Source organism: Ailuropoda melanoleuca, chromosome 6, assembly GCF_002007445.2.
Source record: "Ailuropoda melanoleuca isolate Jingjing chromosome 6, ASM200744v2, whole genome shotgun sequence".
In the NCBI taxonomy this organism is placed as follows: domain Eukaryota; kingdom Metazoa; phylum Chordata; class Mammalia; order Carnivora; family Ursidae; genus Ailuropoda; species Ailuropoda melanoleuca.
In genome coordinates this window covers 56,396,229-56,420,010 of record NC_048223.1, presented here as the reverse complement: position 1 = coordinate 56,420,010, position 23,782 = coordinate 56,396,229, and the positions used below count along the sequence as shown (strand labels likewise).

The window sequence follows — 23,782 nt, the reverse complement described above, 5'->3', positions numbered from 1 at the left end:
CGCCCCACACCCGGCGTCCCAGCCCTCACTTCCAGGGCCGGCGCGTCTCTGTCCTTTGGGTTTCCAACCCCGCCAGCTGCCAGTCGCCAGCCTCCCCGCGCAGGCTCCCGGAGCTCCCCGTCTCAGTCTGGTGTCTCGTGGGTGCTGACTGCGAGTCCGTCTGCTNAGTCCGCCTGCTCCCCCGTGCAGGTGGCCCTCCAGCCGCCAGCCGCCCCGCGGACGCTCCCGGAGCTCCCGGTCTCAGCCTCGATCCAGTGAGCACACCGGAGCTCCGGAGCTCCGTGAGATGCTTGGTGGTGCACGCTCCCGGCTCACGGACTCAGTCTGCCGTTTCCAGAGTGCGGGTCCGCGGTCCGCCCGCTCCCCGGTGCAGGTGGCCCGCCAGCCGCCCTGCGCGCGCGCTCCTGGAGCTCGCGTTCTAAGTCTGCTGTCTCGCGGGTGCCGTCCGCGAGTCCGCTTGCTCCCCCGTGCAGGTGGCCCGCCAACCGCCAGCCGTCCCGCCTGTGCTCCCGGAGCTTCCGTTCTCAGTCTGCTGTCTCAAGCGTGCGGGTCCGTGGTCCGTCCGCTCCCCCTTGCAGGTGGCTACCGCTTCCCGGCGCCCTGACACGTCGGCTCCCTCCCCCTTCTGTTTAGCTTCTGATATCTGTGCGCAGTTTCACGGCTCCCCGCTTCGTACCTCGATACTCAGCGCTGGAGATGTTCATTTGTAGAGATCCAGATGTATCTTCTTGCATCTCAGGCTGATTCCGTGGATGTTCCTGCTGGTCTGGTACCTATCCAGCTCAACTCAGGGGACCGGCTGAAAAAGGGGTCCCCTACTCCTCCGCCATCTTAACCTCTCCAGTAAACTCTTTCTTAACGTCCGAGGTCCCTCCAGCCTCGTGTCCTTTTTGTTCTCCCTTGTTGACCATTGTCTGAGACAGCGTCTGTTCTGCTGTCTTGTTTCACTAACCACAGCTCTGCCCTCTTGATTTTCTTACTCTTTCTTAATTTCCTTTCTGTCTTTACTCGCCATGTCTTGCTCTTCATTTTGTGTCTTTACTGATCTCCGTTAGACCTTCTGAGTATGTGCGCGACTTGTGAGCAGTTCCGGCCCTTTACCTAAAGCTCTGAGATGCTCCGCCGACCCTTCAGGACTGAGGAGTTCCTATCCAATGTCACGTCTGCCTCCTCAAGTCAGCTTCCCTTTTCTGGGTTTCCATTTCTTTCCATGTCTTTCTGCTGTTTACTTTTACCTCCTCCCATGCCACCAAGCCCCCAATAGTTTGAAGGTAATCTGTATTCCAAATTTAATTTCATTTATGTCAAACGCAGTGGCTTTTCCTTTTTTATTATTTTTAAAATCTAAAGATAGTATGTGTAAATCATTTTTAAAAGTTCAAACCGTATCTAAGGGTTACATTAACCCGTACATTTTCCTTCTGCGCTGGTGCTCGGCTCCCTCCCCGCAGGCAACCACACTTCCCAGTTTTGTGTACGTCCTTCCCAAGAGCACATGTGAGTGCCCACGGTGTGTTGTGCGTGTCACTTTTATTGGTCCTGTTTCCTCACACGTGTGTCACACTACAAACCTCGTTTCATGGTGCTTCTCACGAAGTGAGGGTCTGGGGCGCCCTGCGTCAAGTCTGTCAGGGCCGTTTCCCTAACACCGTTTGCTCTCTTCATGTCTGTGTCACAATTTGGAAATTCTTGGAACGCTTCAGACTTTTTCATTATTATCATAACAGTGATCAGTGATTATAACCTGCTGGAAGCTCAGACGATGGTTCGTATTTTGTACCAATATTTTTAAATTAAGGAAAGTACTTTTTTTTCTTTAGGTATAATGCCATTGCACACTGAATAGACTGCAGTATCACGTAAACCTCTTTTTTATGCACTGGGAAACCAAAAGATGTATCTGACTAGCTTTACTGCAGTCTTCACTTCGTGGAAGTGGCCCGGAAACTGAGCCTGCGGTGTTTCCGGGGTGTGCCCGCATAGACACTGCCCTGTGTGCTGCTTTCCCCATGCAGCGCGTTTTGGAGCTGTCTGCACACTTGGGACTTCTCGCTCATCTTCGTGGCTGCATGACTTGCCCGTTGTACGCATATACCATCACTTACTCAGCCAGTTCCCGGGAAAGGACTGTTCCCTTTTGTGATGGGACCCCGCGCTCTGGTGTATGGCCTTATGCATGCGTGCCAGTAGTTTACAGGGTAAATCTGTAAAAGTGGAATCACTGGGTCAAAGGGCATGATACCCACTTCATTATCTTTTTAAAAATCTTCCTTATTTGGGGTGCCTGGGTGGCATAGCGGTTAAGCGTCTGCCTTCGGCTCAGGGCGTGATCCTAGCGTTGTGGGATCGAGCCCCACATCAGGCTCCTCTGATATGAGCCTGCTTCTTCCTCTCCCACTCCCCCTGCTTGTGTTCCCTCTCTCGCTGGCTGTCTCTATCTCTGTCGAATAAATAAATAAAATTTAAAAAAAAAAAATCTTCCTTATTTATCCATGTTAAGGATTTTGACAGCCTTCCCATATTGAACTTGACCTCCTTGATGTGTCCAGCTGACTGATCCTTCTGTCCTTTCTCTTCCCATCCCCCGCCTCGAGGTCCCGACACACACCCAGGTGTGATGATTCATGGACACAGAGTCCTGCTCGTGGCTGTGCTTTATTACAGTGAAACGATACGGAGCCACATGACTAAGGGAAAGGCACCTGGGGCAAAGTCCAGGGGAAACCTTCAAGGGTCCCATGGGTCCTCTCCCGGTGGACTCCCCAAGGACGTGCTGAAACCCCCCAGCAACACGCTGTGACAGTGCCTGTGAAATGCTGCCTGCTAGGGAAGCTCCACAGAGACTCCCTGCCCAGGGGTGGATGGGGTGCTGGTCACGTGGTCCGCTGCCGCCTGGCACGTACTGGAATTCCAGACTCCCATCAGGAAAGCAGGTTTTTAGCTTAACCATATGGCTTGTACCAACAGTTTAGGTGCAGGAGACCACCCGTGGCCTTCTGGGTGGTGGGTGCTCTCCCCAGCGGGGGGCCAACCTCGTCAGAAAGCCTTGCAGGCCTCGCCATCCCGTCTGCTTTGTTCACTCTTTTCTGCATACTCCCTCATTTTACAAGCCATTTTACAAACCTCTGCCCCTGGCTCTTCCTGTCTCTCAGCTTCTCTACCTTGGTACCTGTAATAATCCTCTCTGCTCTGACTTGGAGCATGAGTCCTGCCACTCACTCACTGTGTGGCCCTGAATCCCCTACATCAGTGTATGTGGTCTTAGCTGTTCTGCCAACCATTACACCAGACGAGTTCAAATCTAAGCTCTTCTTCCTTCTGAAATCTCTTTCCTCCCCAGTTTTACCATTTTAGATGGCGGCCCCTGTAGATGGTTTCCTTTGAAGTCGTTCTGTGTCTGTCTCTTCCTCCCTGTGTCCCCCAGTGTTTACCGCCATCAGCCTGGCTCGTATCCTTATCTCCGGCTGCCAGCAAGTAGCCAGTCTCCCGGCGAACCCCCTGCGCTCCAGCATCCTGTGTCCCACTGGACTGTTGCCCCCAAACCCCACTTTCATGATCCCATTCTACAGTCTGACCCTCTGTCCTGAACTGCCGCGTTATTGCTTATGTCTGCCAGACCTGTTTTGTCTTTTCGTGCCTCTCTGCTTTTGTAAAGGGACATGTCTCCCTGAGCTGGCTTCCCCCTCCTAACTGTGCAGCTCACATCACACTCCTCATCAACTTTCTTTGGGCAACTTGGATTCTTCCTACATTTTTCTGAAGCACCCATCTGGCACCTACTTACTGCCGTGTATGTGAAGATGTGGAAGATGTTCGTGGTTGCCAGCACAGAGCCAGTCTAAGCAGAAGAGGAATTTATTCAGTGATACTGAGTAGTTCTCAGAATCTCTAGCAGGACTGAAGGACCACACTTGTCAACCACAGAGTCACAGACGACACTGAAAGTCGTGCTGTAAGACTCTTCTCACCACGATGGTCCCTTTGCACCACCAACCCCACCCGGGCCAGCTCTGCCTCCGACCCCACCGGCAGCGCCAACACTCAGTGATTCCGTCTTCTTGTCACTGGTTCTAACTTTCCGTCTGAGCTGGCAGTCCCGAGTGACGGACTTTCGTCCTGTGCCGTCGCCCTTCCCTGCAGCCTAGATGAGGCTGAGTGAGGGTCTTCCAGATACGGGAGAAGATTGTGACTCTGAACAGCCAAGTATCCCAGGTACACTACAGGCTCCTCACAGACAGGACTCTCATACGTCCTTCGGCTGCAGAGTCCGCCTGGGAGAGACCTTTGTGGGCAGCAGACATTGCAGAAGTCACCCTAAAACAGGCAGAGCAGTGAGAGTCAGCTAGGATGTTCGGCAGGTAACACGAAACCCAGCTATGGCCTAAGCTTACAGTATTGTCTCCAGTGTGATCAGAACTGTGTTGTAATTTTTTAAAAATTATTCATGAAACATCAAAGCTTGACGTTTGCCTACGAAACAGCGTCCTCCTTCCTTTTCACAGGAGCAAACTGTCAAGAGTTCAAGGAGTGGGCTGCAGGACATCTCGTGTGACTCCCGTGATCCAGATCACTTGAGTGTGACTGACACCATGGAGGGTGCTTTCCTAAGTAGAAAGCGTTAGTCCACGTGGCGGAAATTCCGCACTGTTGTTTCTCAGACTGGAACAACTTATATTGACAATTGTGAAGAACTTACTAGCATTGATGGGAACAGATTATTGGTCTGAGAAAGCTCTTTCCAACCCTAAAGTTAAATATATAATAAAAGCTTGTGGTTTTAAACATGTAAATGCTTATTATAGAGATCTGGAAATATAAACATATGAAGAAAATTAAGATCCCATTCCTCAAGAAAACTGTTATTAACATTTTTGGTTTATTTCTTTACGGTGTTTTTTTTATGTTCATCATTAACTTAAGATCATACTGTGTATAGTTCTGTAGGCTCTTTTCTCCCTAATATTTATATCTCCTAACATTTTCCATCATTAAACATTCTGCATAAATACATTTGGAATGTATATAAAATTTCAAGTTACGAAGACTGTTGAGTTAACAGATTTACTCTGAGGAGGCTGTTCCTGGACTCGGCTGTGGCCCAGAGAGCAGTGTGGACGTGTAATTCCTTCCACACGGTCTGCACAGAGCCCAGCGGCTCCGGCGTGGGGCTGTGGCCAGCCTCTGCGCGTGTGGCGCTTGCTGCTGCGATGGGCTCTGCTCCTCCCACCCACCTGCTCTCAGCAGCTCTCACGACACCTGGGGCAGCTGGCTTCCGTCGTTTCCTGCCCTTCTCAGTCATTGCTTGGCTTACTGGTCAAGACAGCCACATGTGTGGTTGAGCCGCTGCTCAGCTGCCGCTCCTCTGTGTGGGTGCGGCTCCGGCCGGGACCCAGTTTCTGGGCTGGTGAGCGCCCACTGCTTCACCACATAACCACCGATCGTCCCTGACCTCAGTCCTAGGCCTGCCCTGCGCAGCGTACAATCCAGGCAGCGTCTCCTGTGCTGCGAGGCCCATCAGAGCGGGGTGGGGTCCACTGGCCCCTGGCGTCTGCAGAAGGCTCCATGGAGGAGGTGGCACTTGCACGGAGATTTTCAGCTTAGGAGCAACCAATCTGCAGCTACTTTTATATGCTCTCTTGATTTAGGTCTTATTTCTTGGCAATCAAAGCTACCTTGGATAGATTTTAGCACTCATGTCCTAACTGGGGTGAGCTGGGCATAAGGCATGATGGCTTGCTCAGATGCCCCTTAATGGAAGGGGCAATGGTTGTGATGCAGGAGACGCAGCCAGTGTGGGGGTGGAGGGAGGACAGTGGAGTCACCTCTGGGGAAGTGGAGTGACAAGATCTGATGGTGTGTCCGGCCCCAGACAGGCTGGGTTCCAGGTGATGAAGGGCAGGCTGGGACCTGGATACTGTGTTGGAACCTAAGCCTACAGGCTGGACCAGGCCAGGCTAGGCCGGCGCTGTGTCGTGAGAGTCCACAGGCACCCAGAGTCATCCCTGAGATCATGCGGCTCTGATTCCCAGCAAGGGTCTGGAAGCCTGGCAGGGAAGATTAGACACTCGGCTCCCAGGTGTGGTGGAGGGGCTGTGTTCGGAGCCCCTTCCACAGGCAGTAAGTGTCACTGCCTCCATCAACATGGGCTTGGGGCCTCACGCGGTCTCAATCCCATGTTGGGATCATCAGTGGAACTTTGGGGGAAAGGGAGGGGGAGGGGAACAGGACTTCCAGCAAGTTGTTTTTTCTATTATCAGAATTATCCTATTAAGTAGACATTTTATTTCACAAAACCCCCAGCCAAATAAGAAGTCGTATGAACTTTCAGCTGTGTCTTTCTCTTTTCAGATACTGTCACTATCTTGTTTGAATAGTGACTTAGAAAATGCTAGATTCCAAACAGATTTACATGCAGCCTTTCAAAATGTAGTCTGTTTTACGGAAACATCCACTTGTTCAAATTATCTTTTCCTAGGTACTCCCCTATGTCGGGACCATTCCTGGGCAGCTGGAGCCTGGAACGTTGATTGTAATACGTGGGCATGTTCCCTGTGATTCAGACAGGTAAAGCCATCGTATTACATGAAACAGGAACACGACCGAAGGGTCTTTTTGTGGGGAGACAGTTTCTGATACTTTGAGGCCTGGTTTTCATCAGCAGCCCCAGCCCAGGTGCTGAGATGGGAGTGAATGACTGAAATAAAGGTCATTTGGGTGTTTTATTGCAGTAAGTCTGGTTTGAATATAAAGGATATCTAGTTAATGACAGGAATTGTGGTCAGACCCCCAGGGACAAGGTCTAGTTACAGTGAAACAGTCTCACAGCATCATCGCTTAAGACCTGTTCTGGGCATGTTGTCTGATGCTTGCTTTGGGTACAAACTGTGGACGAGGCTGGCTGAGTTCGAGCTGGGCCAGCTGTGTGTGGCTGATGCCCAGATAACAGCAGCTTCAATAAGAAGCCAAAGTCAAGTCTGAAGAAGACAGCCCATACGTTTCCAGGTAACTCAGTAGAATCTGGAGAAGCAGGCCTCTCCTGGCTCTTGGTTCTACTGTCCCTCTTTCTTATGGCTCACGGCAGCTAGAAATCCAGCCCTTACACCACGTTGTTGGTGGCTGGGTGGGTCCCTGTGGGGTTTGAGGGGAGTGGGCAGGGGAGGGGGGTGGACAAAAGGCAGATGCTGGCTGACTTCGGGCCATTCCCAGGACATTTCCACCTCGGCAGAGCCTCTGGCACCGGAGGACGCCTGTCCGCCAGGGAGGCTGGAAAATGTGGGCTCTTACTCTGCACAGCTCAGGGCTCTGTACGGAGGGGGGAAAGGAAGATTCTGTAAGGTGTTCAGGCCACCTGGGTGGACACGCAGAGGATCCGTCACTGGTCGCTGAGGCTGGGTTTTGGTGCTTCCTGGGCCTTCCCCGGCAGCCCCTTTCCAAGTGCCCATGTGGCCCCTTGCCCTCGCAGGTTCCAGGTGGATCTGCAGTGCGGGAGCAGCGTGAAGCCGCGCGCCGACGTGGCCTTTCATTTCAACCCACGCTTCAAGTGGTCCGACTGCATCGTGTGCAATACTCTGAAGAATGAAAAATGGGGGTGGGAAGAGATCACCTACGACGTGCCTTTCAAAAAAGAAAAATCTTTTGAAATTGTGATTATGGTGTTGAAAGACAAATTCCAGGTAGGTTTTGGAGAATAATGGTGGCACCCAGGGCAGCTCTGCATGTCCATAAACTCGCCCTTCCATTATTTCCAGTGAAAAAGAGTGGCTTTATCCTTTTGCTCGAAAGTAGGGGCCAGGCGGGTACCCAAGTGTGAGGTGGGGCACACGTCTGTCTGCCCCTGCTGTTTCATCCGGAATACGGGTCCAGGGCAGCCAGACCTTTTTATTACATCCTATTTCTGCCAGCACGGCTGAGCTCAGATCTGAATTAGCACAGCATCGTATGAATACGGGATAGTAAACTGTGGGCACCGTGACCCGAAGCGTGGGGGCACCCGGAACGGACAGATGGGTAGGGAATCAAAGTGAAGTCCCGCCACGAGTTCTTTAGGATCAGATTTTAGGCGCAGAATTCTTGGAAATCCTACGCGCAGTAAATACCTGCACGTACTAGCGCATACGTGTGAGGTGGAAGGTGGCTCTCGAGGCTTGGGACAGGCGCGCTTGCCCACCAGCCCCGTGGAGCCTCGAGCCTCACAGATGAGTGACCCGTTGGCTTAGAGTGAAGATTTCCCATCTCTGGTGGGGGACCTTTCTGTCCTTCAGGATATGCTCCCACCGGAACACTCCCCTGAATCTCTCAAACTCCATTCATCCCTCCTTCCCTGGCTTTCTGAGCACGTGTATCTGTAGTGTTCTTTCGAACACTTGTTCCTGGACTCTTGTGCCTTTTCCTGTGTTTACCTTACCCGCCAGTGGGATTTTAAGCTCCTTGAGGTCTGGTCTGACGCCGGTTTGCGTTTAGCCTGTTTTCCCGACATCCCCTCTTTGGGAGGGAGGGACAGGGAGCCGCGTGGAGTGGCCACCTGCTGGCGGGCCCTGTATTCCCACACTCTCAGGAGTGACTTCACGGTCGCCTCACAAGAGCAGCCCTTGGAGGGACAGCCTCTTCCTGCTTACAGTTGGAACCACAGCTGATCGAGAAGCTTGCCGGTGTCCACTCATTCAGCAGATTCAGCAAGGACTTACTGAACGCCTGCCGTGTGCACGGTGGCCTTCCTTAGAGTGTGGTCCTCCAGGACAGCGGCTGGGGGGCAAGCTTGCAGGGCAGCTTGCTAACCGCGGTGCTCACAGGCCTAGGGCATCAGGGAACTGTGAAGCCCGGTGTCTCCCGTACATGCACAGGGACACACAGGCGTGTGCACATATGTTCACGGGTGCATAATGTGTCCGGTCCAAGGTGATTTCTCAAAGGAAATGAGAAACACTGCTAGTATCATGGATGCTTTCAGCTTGGTCAGATATGTAATGTGCAGACATGTGGGAAAAGATAGAAAATTAAACCCGAGTAGACATGATTTAAATTTGGATACATTAGTAACTGTAGTAATTGTTTGTTTTTCCGGGGTGCTGGGCTGTCTGTCTTCTGTGTTCATTTAGGTGGCTGTAAATGGGAAACATATACTGCTCTATGCCCACAGGATTAGCCCAGGGAAGATAGACACTCTGGGCATTTATGGCAAAGTGAATGTCCACTCAGTTGGTTATAGCTTCAGCTCGGTGAGTACCCTTCCATAGCCTGGGGTCTTCTTCGACGTTGTCTTCTGATGAAACGGTAGGAAATGTCTTTAACGTCTTCTGCTAAGATAAAAATACTGTAAATGTTTCTGTCATTAGTGTATTAATTTCTTGGAAGTAAATCTTTCAGACCAGTAGTGTGCTATGTATTGGCCAGGCCTTTAATGTCTATAGGATCTTAAATCTAGCACGCTTCTAACAACAACAAAAACAAAACCCAAAATATAACTACAAACAAAACCAACCCTTTTTAACAGGGCTAATTCCTTGGAGTACAGTGGAGGATTTCTCCAAGACCGATTCCTAGAAGTAGGAAGTCTGAGTCAAAGGGCATGTGTATCTTAAGTTACAACTGATACTAGTTGGAGGGCTGGTGAGCTCATCCTCCGAAAAGCTTTCCAACAACGTACAGTCTCGGCAGCCGTGCCCGTTCACTCAAATTCTTCTTGATGCTCATTCTTAGTCTCTGTAACGCTTGCCAATCTGATAAGGGGGAAGGACCCTAATGTTAAGTACATTTTTGGATTATAATTTTCAAGCATATTTTCATGTTTAGTACTATTTATAATTCTTTTTGCTATGTCAGGGAGGTTGTATTTAGAATTCTGATGGATGTTAAAAATTAATCTTATCTTCAGGATTTCAGAAGTACCCAAGCATCTACTCTGGAACTGACAGAGATAAGTAAAGAAAATGTAAATATTAAATCTTTTAATGAACTACCAGTTTAAAAATGTTCTTTTAGTTGCCATGTAAATCAGGTGGCAGGCAGGCAGAATTTTGTAAAATTATAATTGTTTTTGATGTGCAAAAGTATTTTTAATATTAATAGGCTGGAAGTAAGCATTTGAAAACTAAGGCATATACTTCTGTTCCAGGCACTGTAAATTTTGCAGATGCTTGAGCTCTCCATGTATCTGCCAAAACCTCTCTCTGTTGAAGAGAACTGTCACACGGTATTTATAAATACTGACCACAGTGCATTGGCACATGAACTGCAACATGCATCTTCTCCCTGGTAGGAACAAGTACAGTCTAAACACTGAGTCTTTGTTACTAATGGAGAAAGTGATGCCTTAGTGATCTTGGAACATGTGATCTAAAAGATGGAATACAGTATCTTAGCATGGTGGGAGCACCTTGGAAAGAACAAGTAAAACATGTCCAAAGTTCATGTGTAGTCCTACGAAAAATTATTTATGCTGGAGGATACAGGCTTCAGGTGACCAGGACCGTGAGCCTGTATCCCCAGCCTGAGCAGCCCGTCACAACTCCTCAGCACACCGTCAGGAAGCGCAGGCTCTGGCCCTTATAACCAATAAGATCTGACTGCTCATGTTATAAAATATAATTTTTCCCTCTCAAATGTCTTCACTTTGGCTTTCTCTTCCAATAGGTAGTGAAGTCTGACACATCACATTTTGTAAGTATTTCTGCCTAGGTTATGACATGGAACATTTTATAAAATCACCCAGGGCATGAACAGTTGAAACCTTAGAAGACAGCTTCATTCCTTCCCTGCCTTACTGCAGAACTCTTTCCCCAACAGCCTAGTAATAGAGGAGACATTCCTAAAATCGTACCCAGAACTGTCTACACCAAGAGCAAAGGTTCGACTGCCAATCACACTCTTACTTGCGCCAAAATACTACCTACCAGCTGTTTGTCAAAGGTTTGAACAGCCAAAAATTTTCTTAATTCTATATAACCAGTTAAGTTTTAATTAGCTGATAATGTGTAACTTCTACCCTCAGTAGAAGCCCAAAGCAGCCACTCTGCATTTCTGTGCTGACCCCGAACGGAGAAGTCAGCTGGGCATCAAGTCTCTGGGCTGCGTGTGTTTTTCTGGAACGCTCCCACCTGGGCTGCCCCCCTCCCCCCGGCAGAACGCGCAGCACGGCTGCAGAGCCCAAGTGTAGGCGACCTTCTCAGAGCGTGTTTCGGTCAGGCAAGGGATTTCAGGCCCCGCTTCACGTTTACTCGTTTCGTCCTCTGAAACGCTGTGAGTGTTTGCCGTGAGCCAGGCGGTGCTGACCACTGGGGCTTGCAGGGCAAGGCCTTTAAACATGGCCTGTGTCTTCGGACAGTTTTCCCATGAGGTCACTTTCTGCAGGCTTCCTAGTGCTGACTGTGTTTTCTCTTCAGACTCTGCCATTCACTGCGAGGTTGAACTCCCCCATGGGCCCTGGACGAACCGTCTTCATTAAAGGAGAAGTGAATAAAACTGCCAAGGGGTCAGTACCATTGTTATCGGGGCTGGCGCGAATACTTTCCACACGCATCTCTTCCTGCCTTATACTAAGCCCTGACAGTCTTGCGAGATGGGAGCAGGACGAGGGTCCTGGTCCTCACCGGACACGTGAGACAGCAGAGCAGGGGGGAGTCAGGCTGCCAACCAGACTGGTAACAACTAGTTGGGGGTAGAATCAGGACCGAAGGCCAGCGTTTTGAGCCAGGATTTTGTGGCCAGACGAGAGGTGGCGTTTTTGTCCGAGAAGCCCACCAGTGCCTTGAAGAACTCCAGGGCAGCCAGGAGGTCATGTGACTTGAGCTATTTCCTAGAAGGCAGTCACTTCCAAGAACGGAACACTTGTAAATGTTAGTACTGCAGGGGACTGCATCCTCCTGCAGCCTGAAGCTCGCACCTGGGTGACTTTGCTCTAACCCTTCAGTTGCTTCCCACCCAGATCTGTAGCCTCAACACTGATGTTCCAGTTTTTCAGACTTTTATTTTGCAAAGAGCATATTTACATCAGTGGAATGCTAACCCCGAATTTGAGATTTTACCTTCATCTGCATTCCTGTCTGTGTGCACACGTTTTGCGTAGTTGTGATCAGAGCTCAGTTCTGATTGTTAAAACTGCAGAAACCGCACTGCTGTCTTCTACTTAATTTTTTTTATTCTCTCCATAGCTTTAATGTTAACCTGGTATCAGGAAAATCAAAAGATATTGCTCTTCACTTGAACCCACGCCTGAACAGTAAAGCATTTGTAAGAAATTCTTTTCTTCACGAGTCCTGGGGAGAAGAAGAGAGAAATATTACCTGTTTCCCATTTAGTCCTGGGATGTACTTTGAGGTAAGATGATCTTATGGGACAGGACAAAGAATCTGGGAGGAGGGGTAGGATCCTAGCTTAGTATGTGGAGATCGCATGCGGCTCTTCTTCGGAGAGAGTCTGCGTTGTAAAAGGAGCACTCAGAATACAATCAGTATTCTGAGCGGCAGAAATGGCACAGCCAGGACACCACATGATTAGCAGAATGATTACTATGCAGCCCCGTATTAGTTCATAGGAGTTTTAACAGGAAACTTGCCTCTGGGGGGAGAAACAGGTTTAAGATAATCTTAAGTGAACATGAAGACACAGAAACCATAAAACTGCTCTGTCACCTGCCATCTACAGCTTTAGGTGGCAGTCCTTTCTTCCAGGTTAGTCCTGTTTGTATATATTCAAGGAAAGAGATGTTTAGGTCCTTAGAACTTAAAGACGTATGGTCCTGAGTCCCCTAGATGTGTGAATATTATGGTCACACAACCCTTCCCAAAATGTGTTTCTGGATGCTGAGCAGACAACAGTCTCCTTGACATGGATGCTGGGTGGTTGGCTAGGTTCACTCACTAGCTTAGGTGAAGCACTGCCTCACATGGTCATTCAGGGTCACTGACTTAGGTCATGCTTCTATATTTTAAACTGTCACATGCTCTGGACCATTGAGTGGAGTTCTTAAGAACTCATCAAAACTAGTTGTTAAAGGCCGAATAGAAGATGGCAACTGAACCTGCATATATATTCATAAGTTCCCGGTATGTGGAGTAACAGATGTGACCTAATCGTAGGAGGTTCCCTGGGAGGTGTGGATATTGGTTTGGAATTCAGAAGGATGTAGGAAGGTCAAGTTAAAGGTGGGTTTTCCAGATTGAGGGAATGATTCAAAGTGGGGACGGGGGAGTGCAGCACAGGGGTTTCTTGGCTTGGCAGGAGTCCAGGTATAAAAGATGATTGGGTGGGGGGGCTCACTGGAAGGAGACAGAGGTGACTGCTCCAGAAGGAAGTGGATCCTTGGGGTTGGTGACAGGAAGCTAGTGACGTAACCTGTTCTTTGAACCGAGCCCCAAGTTTGGTTCTGTATTAAAATGGAAAAGGACAAGAATTCTTTTAAATAATCACTTTTTCATTTTGTTAATTTTCTATCTCAGGAACAGTAATTATCTTCATTGGTAATGAGTGGTTGGACCACTGTTTTTAATTTTCTGTAGTGATAGGTTTTTCTCTGCTTCAAACTCCTGCCCCTTTTTAATATGTTTTCATTGAGATTCTCAGATTCTGTTATGCCATTAATTTGATTTTAACCAGTATTTTCTGTTCCTCTTTGTTTCAAATTCATTTATTCGTTCTAGCTACTAAGGTGTTTTAAAAAACCTTTGTTTTGTAATTTTTTTATCATCATATTATGTTGCTATGATCTGTGCTAGAACATCAGATGTTGAGGGATTTTGTTGTCCCGTGTTTTCTTGTAGATTGTGGGTCTTTCTTTTGCATGTTGTGTACTTGTTCGACGGTAGCATGTTCCCTGGGCTGCAGACATTTCCCTTCCATCTGTAGGGCAGCGGTGCCACACGTGCTCTGGTACCATGCGGGTGACTGATAGACTCTTCCCGCTACGCCCCTCTATGCTCCTTCTGGGCAGGAGGCTGTATTTTGTGTTTTCTTTTGAGATTTCGTTAAACATTACCAAGGGTCCCTTCCACCTGGTTGAAACTGGGATTTCCACCCCCTGTTGTGAGGATGACAGAATCCCGGGTTATGGATATTTTCCCCAATTCTCTATGTAGCCCTGAAGCCTTTGCTTCTGTCAGTTCGCTCTTTCATCCATGGAATTTCCCCTCGCAGCCAGCCACTTTCACTAGTCCGAGCACGACAACAGACAGACTCTGCAGATGGAGGTTTGGCCTCTGCCTGGCCCGCTGGGGCCGGAGCCGGGCGAGCAGCAGGGCTGTACTGCTCCTCTCTGCTCTCCTGAGGCCTTGACGGAGGGAAGAGGCAGAAGAGAGAACACCAAACTGGTCTGTTTAGTGGGCGTGGAGAACCAGATCGGCATCAGGAACGTGTTATCATAAGTACGTGTTTTAGGTGTAAAAGTGATTTAAAAGGAATGTAGTTTCTTTTGGTTTTCGCTGTTTTGAGTTTTAGGCAAAGACAGCTCTGAAAGGCTCACACCAGTCATGAATCTGAATTGAATCTTTGCCAAAATACTAATTAATTCCTCCACGGAGTCACAGAATACTGAGCTTTTGGGAAACGGAGGCCAAGATGCGGTGAGCTGGGATGGAAGTCAGGGTCACCGTGCAGCAGTGCAAACCTAGAGAGTGCCCTAAACTTCTGAAGTTTTTGTGTCATTTTCTAAGACCTTAGAGTTTAAGGTGGAAGAGTCATGACCCAGATCCCTTGGGTTCCAGCCTGTAAGCTGGGACCGGCTCCTCTGTGCCTGTCAGTATGGCAGTTCTCCTCCAGCACTGCAGTTCCCAAACATGGGCAGGATTGGGGGGGGGGCACACTTTGCCAGGAACAGCGGGCAGGACAGGGCACAGCAGAGGTAAGGGGCTGAGGGAAGGCAGGCCTCAGGCCCTGGGGACGGTGTGAGACTCCAAGCATACTCGGTCATTTCCCTGAGTGCGACAAGGCAGAAGGTGCTACTACCAGATTAACGTCAGAGTCTTAGAAGAGAAGTGAACAGCAGCAGGCTGGGAGAACGTGTCTGCCTATAAAGTAAACCCAGGGGATTACTTTTTGATATCCTGTTAGTTTAACTTTTGTTTCTTGCACACTGAGAGGAGCCACTAATGTGTGTGCTTTCCTTCCAGATGATAATTTATTGTGACGCTAGAGAATTCAAGGTTGCGGTGAATGGTGTCCACAGCGTGGAGTACAAACACAGATTTAAAGAGCTGAGCGCTATTGACACGCTGGAAATTGACGGAGATGTTCACTTACTGGAAGTAAGGAGCTGGTAGCTGGTACGCTTGCTACAAAAACTGAAATACAAATGGCTTATGTAACACTGGCCTTGTTAAAACTGTCTTATTATACTGTATGTATGTATACACACACACACATTTATCTATATATCTGTATCTATCTATAGTTAAAATGAGCTTGTATAACATGAAGTCCTACTAGGTGTTCTCAGTCCTTGCCACACAGTGTGGCTTTGTCTAGTACAGAATAAGGAAAGTTAAGGCAACAGCAACTTACAGTCATGATTCAGGCCTTTGTGTTTGCTCTCCCACCCTGGCCTCGTCTTTTTTAAATCGCTTCACATTCAGCAGGTTATCTATTGATGTAGAAGCTAACGTGCATGGAGCCCTTATTTTTTGCCAGCACTGTGCTAGGAGCTGGGGATAGGAGTATACAGTGGAGCACAATACCACTCTGTTCCCTTGTCTCTGGAACTCAATCTTCTATGCTGACATTAATTGCATAAAGTAACTAGAGATAACTACTCAGCTGTGAAGTCACCTACATACTAATTTACAAGACACCACCTCTTCAGCGATCACTTTCATACCCAAAGATCAGTCAGATCCCATAATGGAAAGGACTGATGTTGCCTTCCATCAGGCAGTTTCCTTTAGCATGATAAATACCTCGCTCTATTAGCTGTAAGCATTGCCAAATAATTAACTCTGTGAAATCTGAACGCAGCACAAAGATTAGGGCAAAAAACACAGCAAAACAAAACCAATGGTATTAAGTTAACTTTCAGTCTCAAGGCCACTGATGTCTGTACCAGTAAATGCTGAGAGTACCTGAATTCAGGGTGAGTCCAAGGTCTTATTTTAAGGTAGATGATTTCAACAAAACAATGTGAAGATTAGATTTCATGACTGTTCATAAAACAGGTACTATCAGAAGGTACAGTATATCGAGACCACTGAGGTAGAAAGAGGTGGTATGAAAGATCTGTTGTTGCCTGTCTGCCTGCAAACAAGCCCTGCCCCTCTGCTCTTCTAAAGATCAGTCCCTCATCGTTAGCCACGGACATCAAAACATTGTTCTACTTTAAGTGATTAAAATCAAACCTGTATCAGCAGGTTAAGGTGTTGCATTTCTGTAATTTTTTCTATTACTCTTTGAAGCAAGTTGGCAGGAGTTCTTTGTACAATTCTTACAGGTCAGATCTTGTTACAGGAATTTTCAAAGGCTTGGGAGTGGGGAGGTAGGAAAGCTGAATCAGTTTGATCATTTTATCCTGTTAAATTGCTGGGCTGAGTATGCTGCCAGCATTTACAAATATTTTCATTACAGATTTGGGTTAGATATTATTTGTACCCATGTAGCAAAAAGACTTACTTAAGCTATCTGATTTTTTACAAGTACTCAGTGTAGAAGCTTCTGGCACTTCATTCTCTTCTATTCATGTTAATTTATTACGTTGCATCTTGCCAAGCTCATGGGGGGGGTGGAGGGGTCCTAACTTCCATTGGGAAGGTTGTAGAAGGAATCCCCCAGGGTCTTTTGTTCCCTTATAAAGAATATCAGAGGGCATAACTGAGACATGGAGACCGCAGGCCACTCCAAGAAAAATAAAAGCCCACATACGTTGTTTTCTCTAAAACCTAAGCATACTTGATGTTTACTCTTGTTTCACATGGAGGTATTAACTGAAGACAGATGACAGAATATTATCAAGACATTTCTTAGACGGGAGTGCATTCCTAGCAAGCTGTATCTCTAAAGCTACAACTTAGCCTTTTGCTTTGTCAGTCACAGTTCTGCACTGAATTTTCTATGTTAAATTAGAACAAAAGCTTTCAAACTAAACATTCTATGGGACAGTTCTTAGATGCTTTAAATTTTTTTTTAAAAGGCATAAGTAAATAAAATAAATAAAAGATTTAATTTTTTTTGAGCCTTTAGTTCACATGACACCAGAGATTAGAAAACTTCAAAGCTTTGAAGAAAATCTGACACTTTCTCATACAAGTAATTCTTGGATTACCACCAGTGGAAACGTGATTACTTCTAGTCCTGGAGGAGCCATGCCACCTACTGTTTCTGGGCCTTTTCTATTTGTGGGATCTGCCTACACAGCCCACTGCCTCAGCCCCCCAAAGAAAGACTAAAGTTACCCCTCAATCACAGTCCTAAGTGGGAAATGCATTCCAGAACTAATTCCCTGTGGCCAAACACACAAAAAGTAAGGCTGAAGTGTCCTCTACCCAAAACAAAAAGTATTCCCGATAGCTTTCCAGTCCGAAGCGCTGCTGCCGAGTGCTGGCAACTGTCCTTTCCTTCAGGAGCTACCCTGAGTGAACTCTCTGACATGGATACCATGTACTAAGACCTCCCTCTCTGGAAGAGTTAAGGTTTGACAGTCTGAGTGAGGTAAACACGTCCGTTACAGCAAGAACCTCAATCAGAAGTTCAAACATTGTCTTAACAAATGTTGACACACACAGCAGTCTGTATACAAATACCAGCTGTCATTTACTCTTACTGCAGTTCTATGAGGTGGCCGGAGAGGCTTCTGTGGGAGCACAAACCAGGTGGGAATTTTATAAAGGAGTCCGCAGAGGTGTCAGGGTACCAAAAGTAATATGGTACCAAACACCCAAAAATAAAAATACGAAAAATAAATCTGACCTCTGAACAGAGTAAGAAACCCCAGAACCCCAAAGGTTCAGAAGTAGCTCTGGAGCGGCTCTCCCAGTATAGCTTCCAGCTGCTGAATGGTCTTCTGGCACTGGTGTTCTACTTCTTCACATTCATCTGAAAAACAAATCAAAACTGAACCAATCTTCTGCTGCAATGATCATTCGTCTAGTACTTCAGATCTTGCATTCTCTGGCCGTTGTTCGGTCAAAAGAGGGGAAGGAAACAGTGCAGCAGAGAGCATCGTGGAGCCCTCCCCTCCATGCCACCTTCTTGGTCTCAGACCCAGAAGCTGAGTGAGACAGAGCCCCCAGAACAGCGGTACACTAACGAAACTTCCCAATTCCTGGTGATGCGCCTCCTCCAGGACATAAGAAACCAAGCCGCATGTACTTTTAGAAAAGGAGTGACCCATTAGTATGAAAAAGCATTTGTCTACTTGGCTCCGTCTGCCCTTAGTAAGACCTGCACCGTTCTGTCTCGGGCTGCGTGGCGGCACAAACCTGGATTCACACCCCACTTCTGCCCGTCACGCTCCGTCAAATTAATCCCTGTGAAGCCTCTAGCTTCTTCCTTCACGAAAACAGGGACGATGGCCTACAGCCCGCCATGAGGATTCGATGAGCCCCTCCATGCAGAGATGGGGCAAATGCTGGTCATTATGAACAGGCAGTTCATCTGCAATCTTATTGGCACTAAACGCTCTGCTGCAATGACCCTAGGTCTGTGGACCGAAATCTTCAATCATATCAGTGTCCAAGGTTGGCGAAAAACCGTAGTGTAGTCGGTTTTTACCCTCACAAATACTGTAAACAAGTTTCCTATGACCCCAGGGTGGTCCCCTAACACACTCCCCCACCTATTCACAACAGGACCTCGGCCTCCTGGGCCTGCAGCGGGAGATGCGGAGGATGAGAGCCAAGGGCTCATCACTTTCTGTCCACATTTCTGCTATCACTGGGCACATTTGCACAGAATTTTACTGTAATTATTTCTTAGTAGTTTAGGAATTACCTTCCATCAACTCAGCTAAGAAAGGAATGGACTCTGGTAGCAAAACAATATAATTCTCCTTTAGTTTTTCGGCCAGTGCTAACACAGCAATCAGAGCAGCAAATCGAACCTGAAAGGGATAAAGAGGTGAAGAATGAGGATTTTTAAAAACCCCAAAACACTAGTATTGCCGTATTTATATCTTATGACTAACTTGAGACAGTCTCTGACTTTTTAAAGTAAACGTTCCTTCACATGAGTTTGTTTCCATTCTGTCCACTCAACTTTCATCTCAGAATACCAATTTATTTAACAATTTGGGCTCCATTTATATGAGCAACCTTCTACAAACCAGTGTTTTTTAAAGTGTCTTCTATCTAGTACTGCAGGTCTTAATGTGAATGTTTTTATAACTTTTTTTTTCTTTTTTTTTGGAGAGAGTACACACATGCACACACAGGTGGTAGGAGGTTGGAGGGAGAGGGAGAGAGCATCTTAAACAGAGTCGCAATGAACATGGTGCCTGATGTGGGGCTCATTCTCACGACCCTGAGATCAGGACCTGAGCTGAAATCAAGTCAGATGCTTAATCGACTGCACCACCCAGGGGCCCCCACATTTTCCTTTAAAAATAAAATAAAAACAAAATACTACACACAATCTCAAGAGTGTCATTCCAAATATATGGGCACTGGAACTCACTGGCTTGCCTGGCTGTCGGAGATGACGCTGGCCTGGCTGAAAAGCATCCCTGGTCACCTCAGGCAGGACCCCTCCCTCGGAACCCTGTGTCACCGCTACAGTCGTGGGAGGGGCTGGGCGCTGGCTCTGGTCTCATGCTCAGCACAGAATTAAAAAACAAAGTATTATGATGTTCCAGTCCAGGAACTTAGAAAAAAGTTTGGGAGTGTCTCACATGACTGGTCTACGACAAGTAGTGCAGAAGTAACGCAAGCAGTCGCTGGGTACTGTTAGTGAGTCACTTTTTTTTTTTTTTTAAAGATTTTAGTTATTTGAGATAGCATGAGAGTGAGAGCACAAGCCAGGAGTGGGGATGAGGCAGAGGGAGATGCAGGCTCCCCGCTGAGCAGGGGGCCCTACCAGGGCTCAATCTCAGGACCCTGAGATCATGACCTGAACCAAAGGCAGGTGCTTAACTGATGGAGTCACCCAGGTGCCCCAGGGATTCGCTTTGAAATCAAAGCTGTTTGATTTCTAGTTTTTCTTTCTAGTTTCGGATCATTTAAAAAATAATTGGATACAGCAAAATGACTTATTTAAAAAACATCTGTTAACTACCTATGTTCAAACCAGACTAAAATAAATTTCATGCTACAACTTTGTAAGAACCTGCAATTTAAAATTTGGGGGGTTCATAAAAATAGCTTCATTGTTCTCTCTTCTAAGAAATAAATACTACGAATTTCAAGTATGAAACCTTTTAATAAAACTGGTCTGTTTTATTCACTGAGGTTCTTGTATGATAGAGAAATGAAAACACGGACACTCAGGCATGGAATTTTCATTTCCACTCATTCTTGAGCAGGTCAGTGAGTGTCAACCGCCACTACTTACTTTCTTATTCCTCAAAATCCTAAGCCTGATAAATACAATGGAGGTAATACACTGCTCTAACTCAAAGGAATGTGTGGACAAACTGAAGACTGCCTTTGGGAACACAAGGACATGTAAACGGTGCTTAAGGAACACAAGGAACTACCTTCAGGTTTTTTCAAGATTTAAAAGTATTTAGAAAGTGTTAGTACTTATGTCTAACACACCGTGGGGGTGTGGAGAGGACTTCTATTTATAAATAGCCTTTAAGTAAAAACCCAGTTTCTCAGGCTCAAACTTCTGCCTCATAAGCAACCTCTAGTTCCAGAAGACAAGCAGCGTGATCGTACATCCTTGACTGCTTTAAGGCCGTTCGGCTTGTATGGTGAACACACGCAGCTCGGGTGCTTGTCACCCACAGCTCCTACCTTGGGTGAGGAGTCTCTCGTCTTGAGCAGAATCTGGTAGTTCAGCGGTTTCCACAGAGAGTCGTCTGCCATGGCCACTGAGAACTGCGCGAGGCAGGGGATCAGGTGCTTTGTCACCCGCTCCTGGAAGCGTGCATCCCCTCCCAGCCTGTTTTCCAGCTGTGAAGAGGGAGACCAGGACGTTGAGCAATGGCAGCAGGCTCAAAAACCAGGTGTAATTCTAGTACAAATTTACCACCTTTTGGAACTCGGACAGACTCTCCTAACCCCTGGCATCACCCTTTTCCTCCAGAACAGCTGAGAGGAGTTCTTCCAGAGAACAGCCAAGTCCTCACACATTCTCGATAAATCCAAGTTTAGAAAATTTAAAATCTAACCTTCTATCACGCCTTTCATTTGAAAAATTCAAAGGTAAAACTTGGTACACGCCACTATGAAGAGAAGTTCTTTCCATTCAAAATAAAAAATCAATTTTGAAATAAAAATTTCATTAAAAAAAAAAGCCTGGAGAAGAAAACCCAGCAGCTGTAATTTTTAGTAGATATAAAATCTAGTAACACTTTAACAGGGATGGTGGCTTCCTCGTTTGTCAAAAAAAAGATGGTTCTATTTGGTTACCTGGTCCACCAGGGGCATCATCAAAGCTTCTGCTCTCTCTTTACTGATAAAGTGCTGAGTATCAAAAAGGAAGATTTTATATAAACAGTTCAAAATAAACTGTAAGAGCAAGCAGCACTTTTCAGGGTCCTTGTCAGAGTCAAAAAACGCTTCATCTGTAGACAGGGGAAAGTAAAAGTGAAAAAAAAATGATTTTCACAATTTAATCTCCAGTGTTTAAATTCAAATCACTTAACACCACAAACCGAAGGGTATTTTTTTTTTAATCAATTATGGGTCTTTATTTTTAAAAATTTTTTGTTAGTCACCATAGAGTACATCATTAGTTTTTGATGTCGTGTTCCATGATTCATTGTTTGCGTATAACACCCAGTGCACCATGTGCTTTATGCCCTCCTTAATACCCATCACCAGCCTATCCCAACCCCCCCAAACCCCTCCCCTCTGAAGCCCTCAGTTTGTTTCCCAGAGTCCACAGTCTCTCATGGTTCATTCCCCCTTCTGTTTACCACCCCCCCTTCTTTCTTCCCTTCCTTCTCCTACCCAAAGGGTATTTCTAAAATGATACAGAAATCAATTAGGATAAAGACACAAGATGAATGGCTCTTGGATATGTGACTCCTTTAAGAGAAGATTCTCAGTTAAGATCACTTAGTTTGACAAGTTCAGTTAACAGCTGTCAAGTGGGCTGCTCATCAGCAGGAAGGAATATACCAACCTGAACATTTTACAGTTACTTTCAATAACTTACAGTTAACACCTGTGTACTTCATTCTTTCTCCCAGGTGAGTCAATTGATCATAACATGTTCTTATTACCCTGAAACAACTACTTCAATGCCTGTCAACTGACCATGAAGTAAAAACTTCACCTTCCTTATACTTATTATACTTGCTGTACTGTGTGTAAGGTACACAGAGCAAAGGGGTCAACTGAATTGGAGTTGGCTACCAACCTGTTTTGGAGATGTTCACCTGGTTCAAGGTGTCCGCAAAAGGCTTCACCAAGTGGCCAGCAAACAGAGTAAAAAGCCCTTTCAGCTTTTCAGCAATGCAATCCGCCAAGTTGTAAAATGTCAACAGTCTGTCCTTTGGCGCATCCTCTGTTTTAGCCCAATCAAACAGCTACAAAGATAAAACAGTAGTAGTTTATCCTATGTACCTTGTACCGTTTATATCTGAGTACAAAGGAGATGTGGAAGAAAGCTTACCTTGAAGAAAAGGGGCCTGAATGTGACTTCAGAAAGTTTTACAACCATGGCTACTAGACAGTCAATGATACAATTTTCTGTTTTTCCAATTTCCTCCAGATCATTCTGAAAACAGAAGAGCTGACCTATTAGCCAGATTACTAACATCTGGCTCTAAATAACTTTCACAAGTAAAACAGGTTACACAGCTAGATTTTTCTATGGCTCTTAAACTGGCAGATCACTTTAGGATTGGGGGAAGTGGAAATAAGCTTACTTCAGAGTGCTGTGCTCGGAAGTCCAGGGCTTCCAAGAAAAATACAGTTAGCTGAGACTGATGGGAGGTGAGCTCTTCCTTCTTCATGACCCCAATGTGCTCTTGCAGGATGCTCATGAACGGACCCATGTGGTTCTACCAGTAACACAGTAAAGAGATGTGCCATTTTTAAATATTCTTAGAGTTCGTTAATGCGTTCATCAAGGTATTAAATAACCATCCTCTTCTTTAAGTGAAAACTTAACTTCAGTACCATATCTCCCTTCTCCAAAGTCTAATACCCAGTATGATCTAACCTTCCAGTCCTCAATTTGCTTGTACGTTCTGTTGATTGCGGGCAGTAAGACTCGGGGTGAGAGAGTGGTAGCCAGTGTCTTCTTAAGGGATGTGACGCGGACATTAGCTTGTGAGGCAGAACCCATTTCACTAGTGATTTTCTCCAAATGAACCACCTACAGGAATATAAAAAGACTGATCAAAGCCAGTATGGGAACTCACTGAGCACGTCCGCACACTTACAGAACTCAATCCAGACGTTAGTGGTTGAGGAACGCTCAGCGCACTTCAGTTTCACACAGAAATCCTTCTAAAGCCAGCCTTGAACATCTGAAGAGAAAGATGAACAGATGCCTCTTTCCCAAGTGGGAGTCAGGGATGTAGGTAAATGGTGAAAGGCAAAAGGACACAGAGCACTCAGACTGGTTTTTGTTTTTTTGTTTTTTTTTTTCTTTTAAGAGGACAGGAATGCAGAGACCATGAGAAGACTCAAGTTCTTCCTTACTAAAAAAATCTAGAAAGCTCCTCAGATGTAGTGGTCCCTTTCTGTAAGAAGTC

General features: G+C 46.6%; 2 protein-coding genes across 16 annotated transcripts in view; one reads left to right on the top strand and one right to left on the bottom strand.

Annotated features, from left to right (window-relative positions):
* LGALS8 (galectin 8) overlaps positions 1–19,141 on the top strand; it is a 36,026-nt gene extending 16,885 nt beyond the window's left edge. For 5 of the 13 annotated variants that reach the window (XM_034662454.1, XM_034662452.1, XM_034662451.1 and 2 more), the window contains exons 3-12: positions 6,476–6,564; positions 7,463–7,673; positions 9,096–9,215; positions 9,872–9,928; positions 10,630–10,656; positions 10,783–10,905; positions 11,379–11,467; positions 12,147–12,312; positions 15,099–15,233; positions 17,148–19,141. In XM_034662454.1, the coding sequence (XP_034518345.1) occupies positions 6,476–6,564; positions 7,463–7,673; positions 9,096–9,215; positions 9,872–9,928; positions 10,630–10,656; positions 10,783–10,905; positions 11,379–11,467; positions 12,147–12,312; positions 15,099–15,233; positions 17,148–17,360 (1,230 nt within the window). In that variant the 3' untranslated portion in view covers positions 17,361–19,141. Of the gene's footprint in view, positions 1–6,475; positions 6,565–7,462; positions 7,674–9,095; positions 9,216–9,871; positions 9,929–10,629; positions 10,657–10,782; positions 10,906–11,378; positions 11,468–12,146; positions 12,313–14,127; positions 14,355–15,098; positions 16,334–17,147 lie in introns of those variants that run through there. The other 8 variants (XR_004626103.1, XM_034662459.1, XM_034662455.1 and 5 more) reach the window with 8 other exon arrangements.
* The window catches only part of HEATR1 (HEAT repeat containing 1), a 54,979-nt gene continuing 47,797 nt past the window's right edge, over positions 16,601–23,782 (bottom strand). For all 3 annotated transcript variants that reach the window (XM_019809293.2, XM_034662450.1, XM_019809291.2), the window contains exons 38-45: positions 23,245–23,400; positions 22,949–23,083; positions 22,693–22,797; positions 22,438–22,606; positions 21,483–21,637; positions 20,865–21,023; positions 18,904–19,012; positions 16,601–18,006 (exon numbers count right to left, since the gene is read on the bottom strand). In XM_019809293.2, coding sequence (XP_019664852.1) covers positions 17,918–18,006; positions 18,904–19,012; positions 20,865–21,023; positions 21,483–21,637; positions 22,438–22,606; positions 22,693–22,797; positions 22,949–23,083; positions 23,245–23,400 — 1,077 coding nt within the window. In that variant the 3' untranslated portion in view covers positions 16,601–17,917. The remainder of the gene's footprint in view (positions 18,007–18,903; positions 19,013–20,864; positions 21,024–21,482; positions 21,638–22,437; positions 22,607–22,692; positions 22,798–22,948; positions 23,084–23,244; positions 23,401–23,782) is intronic.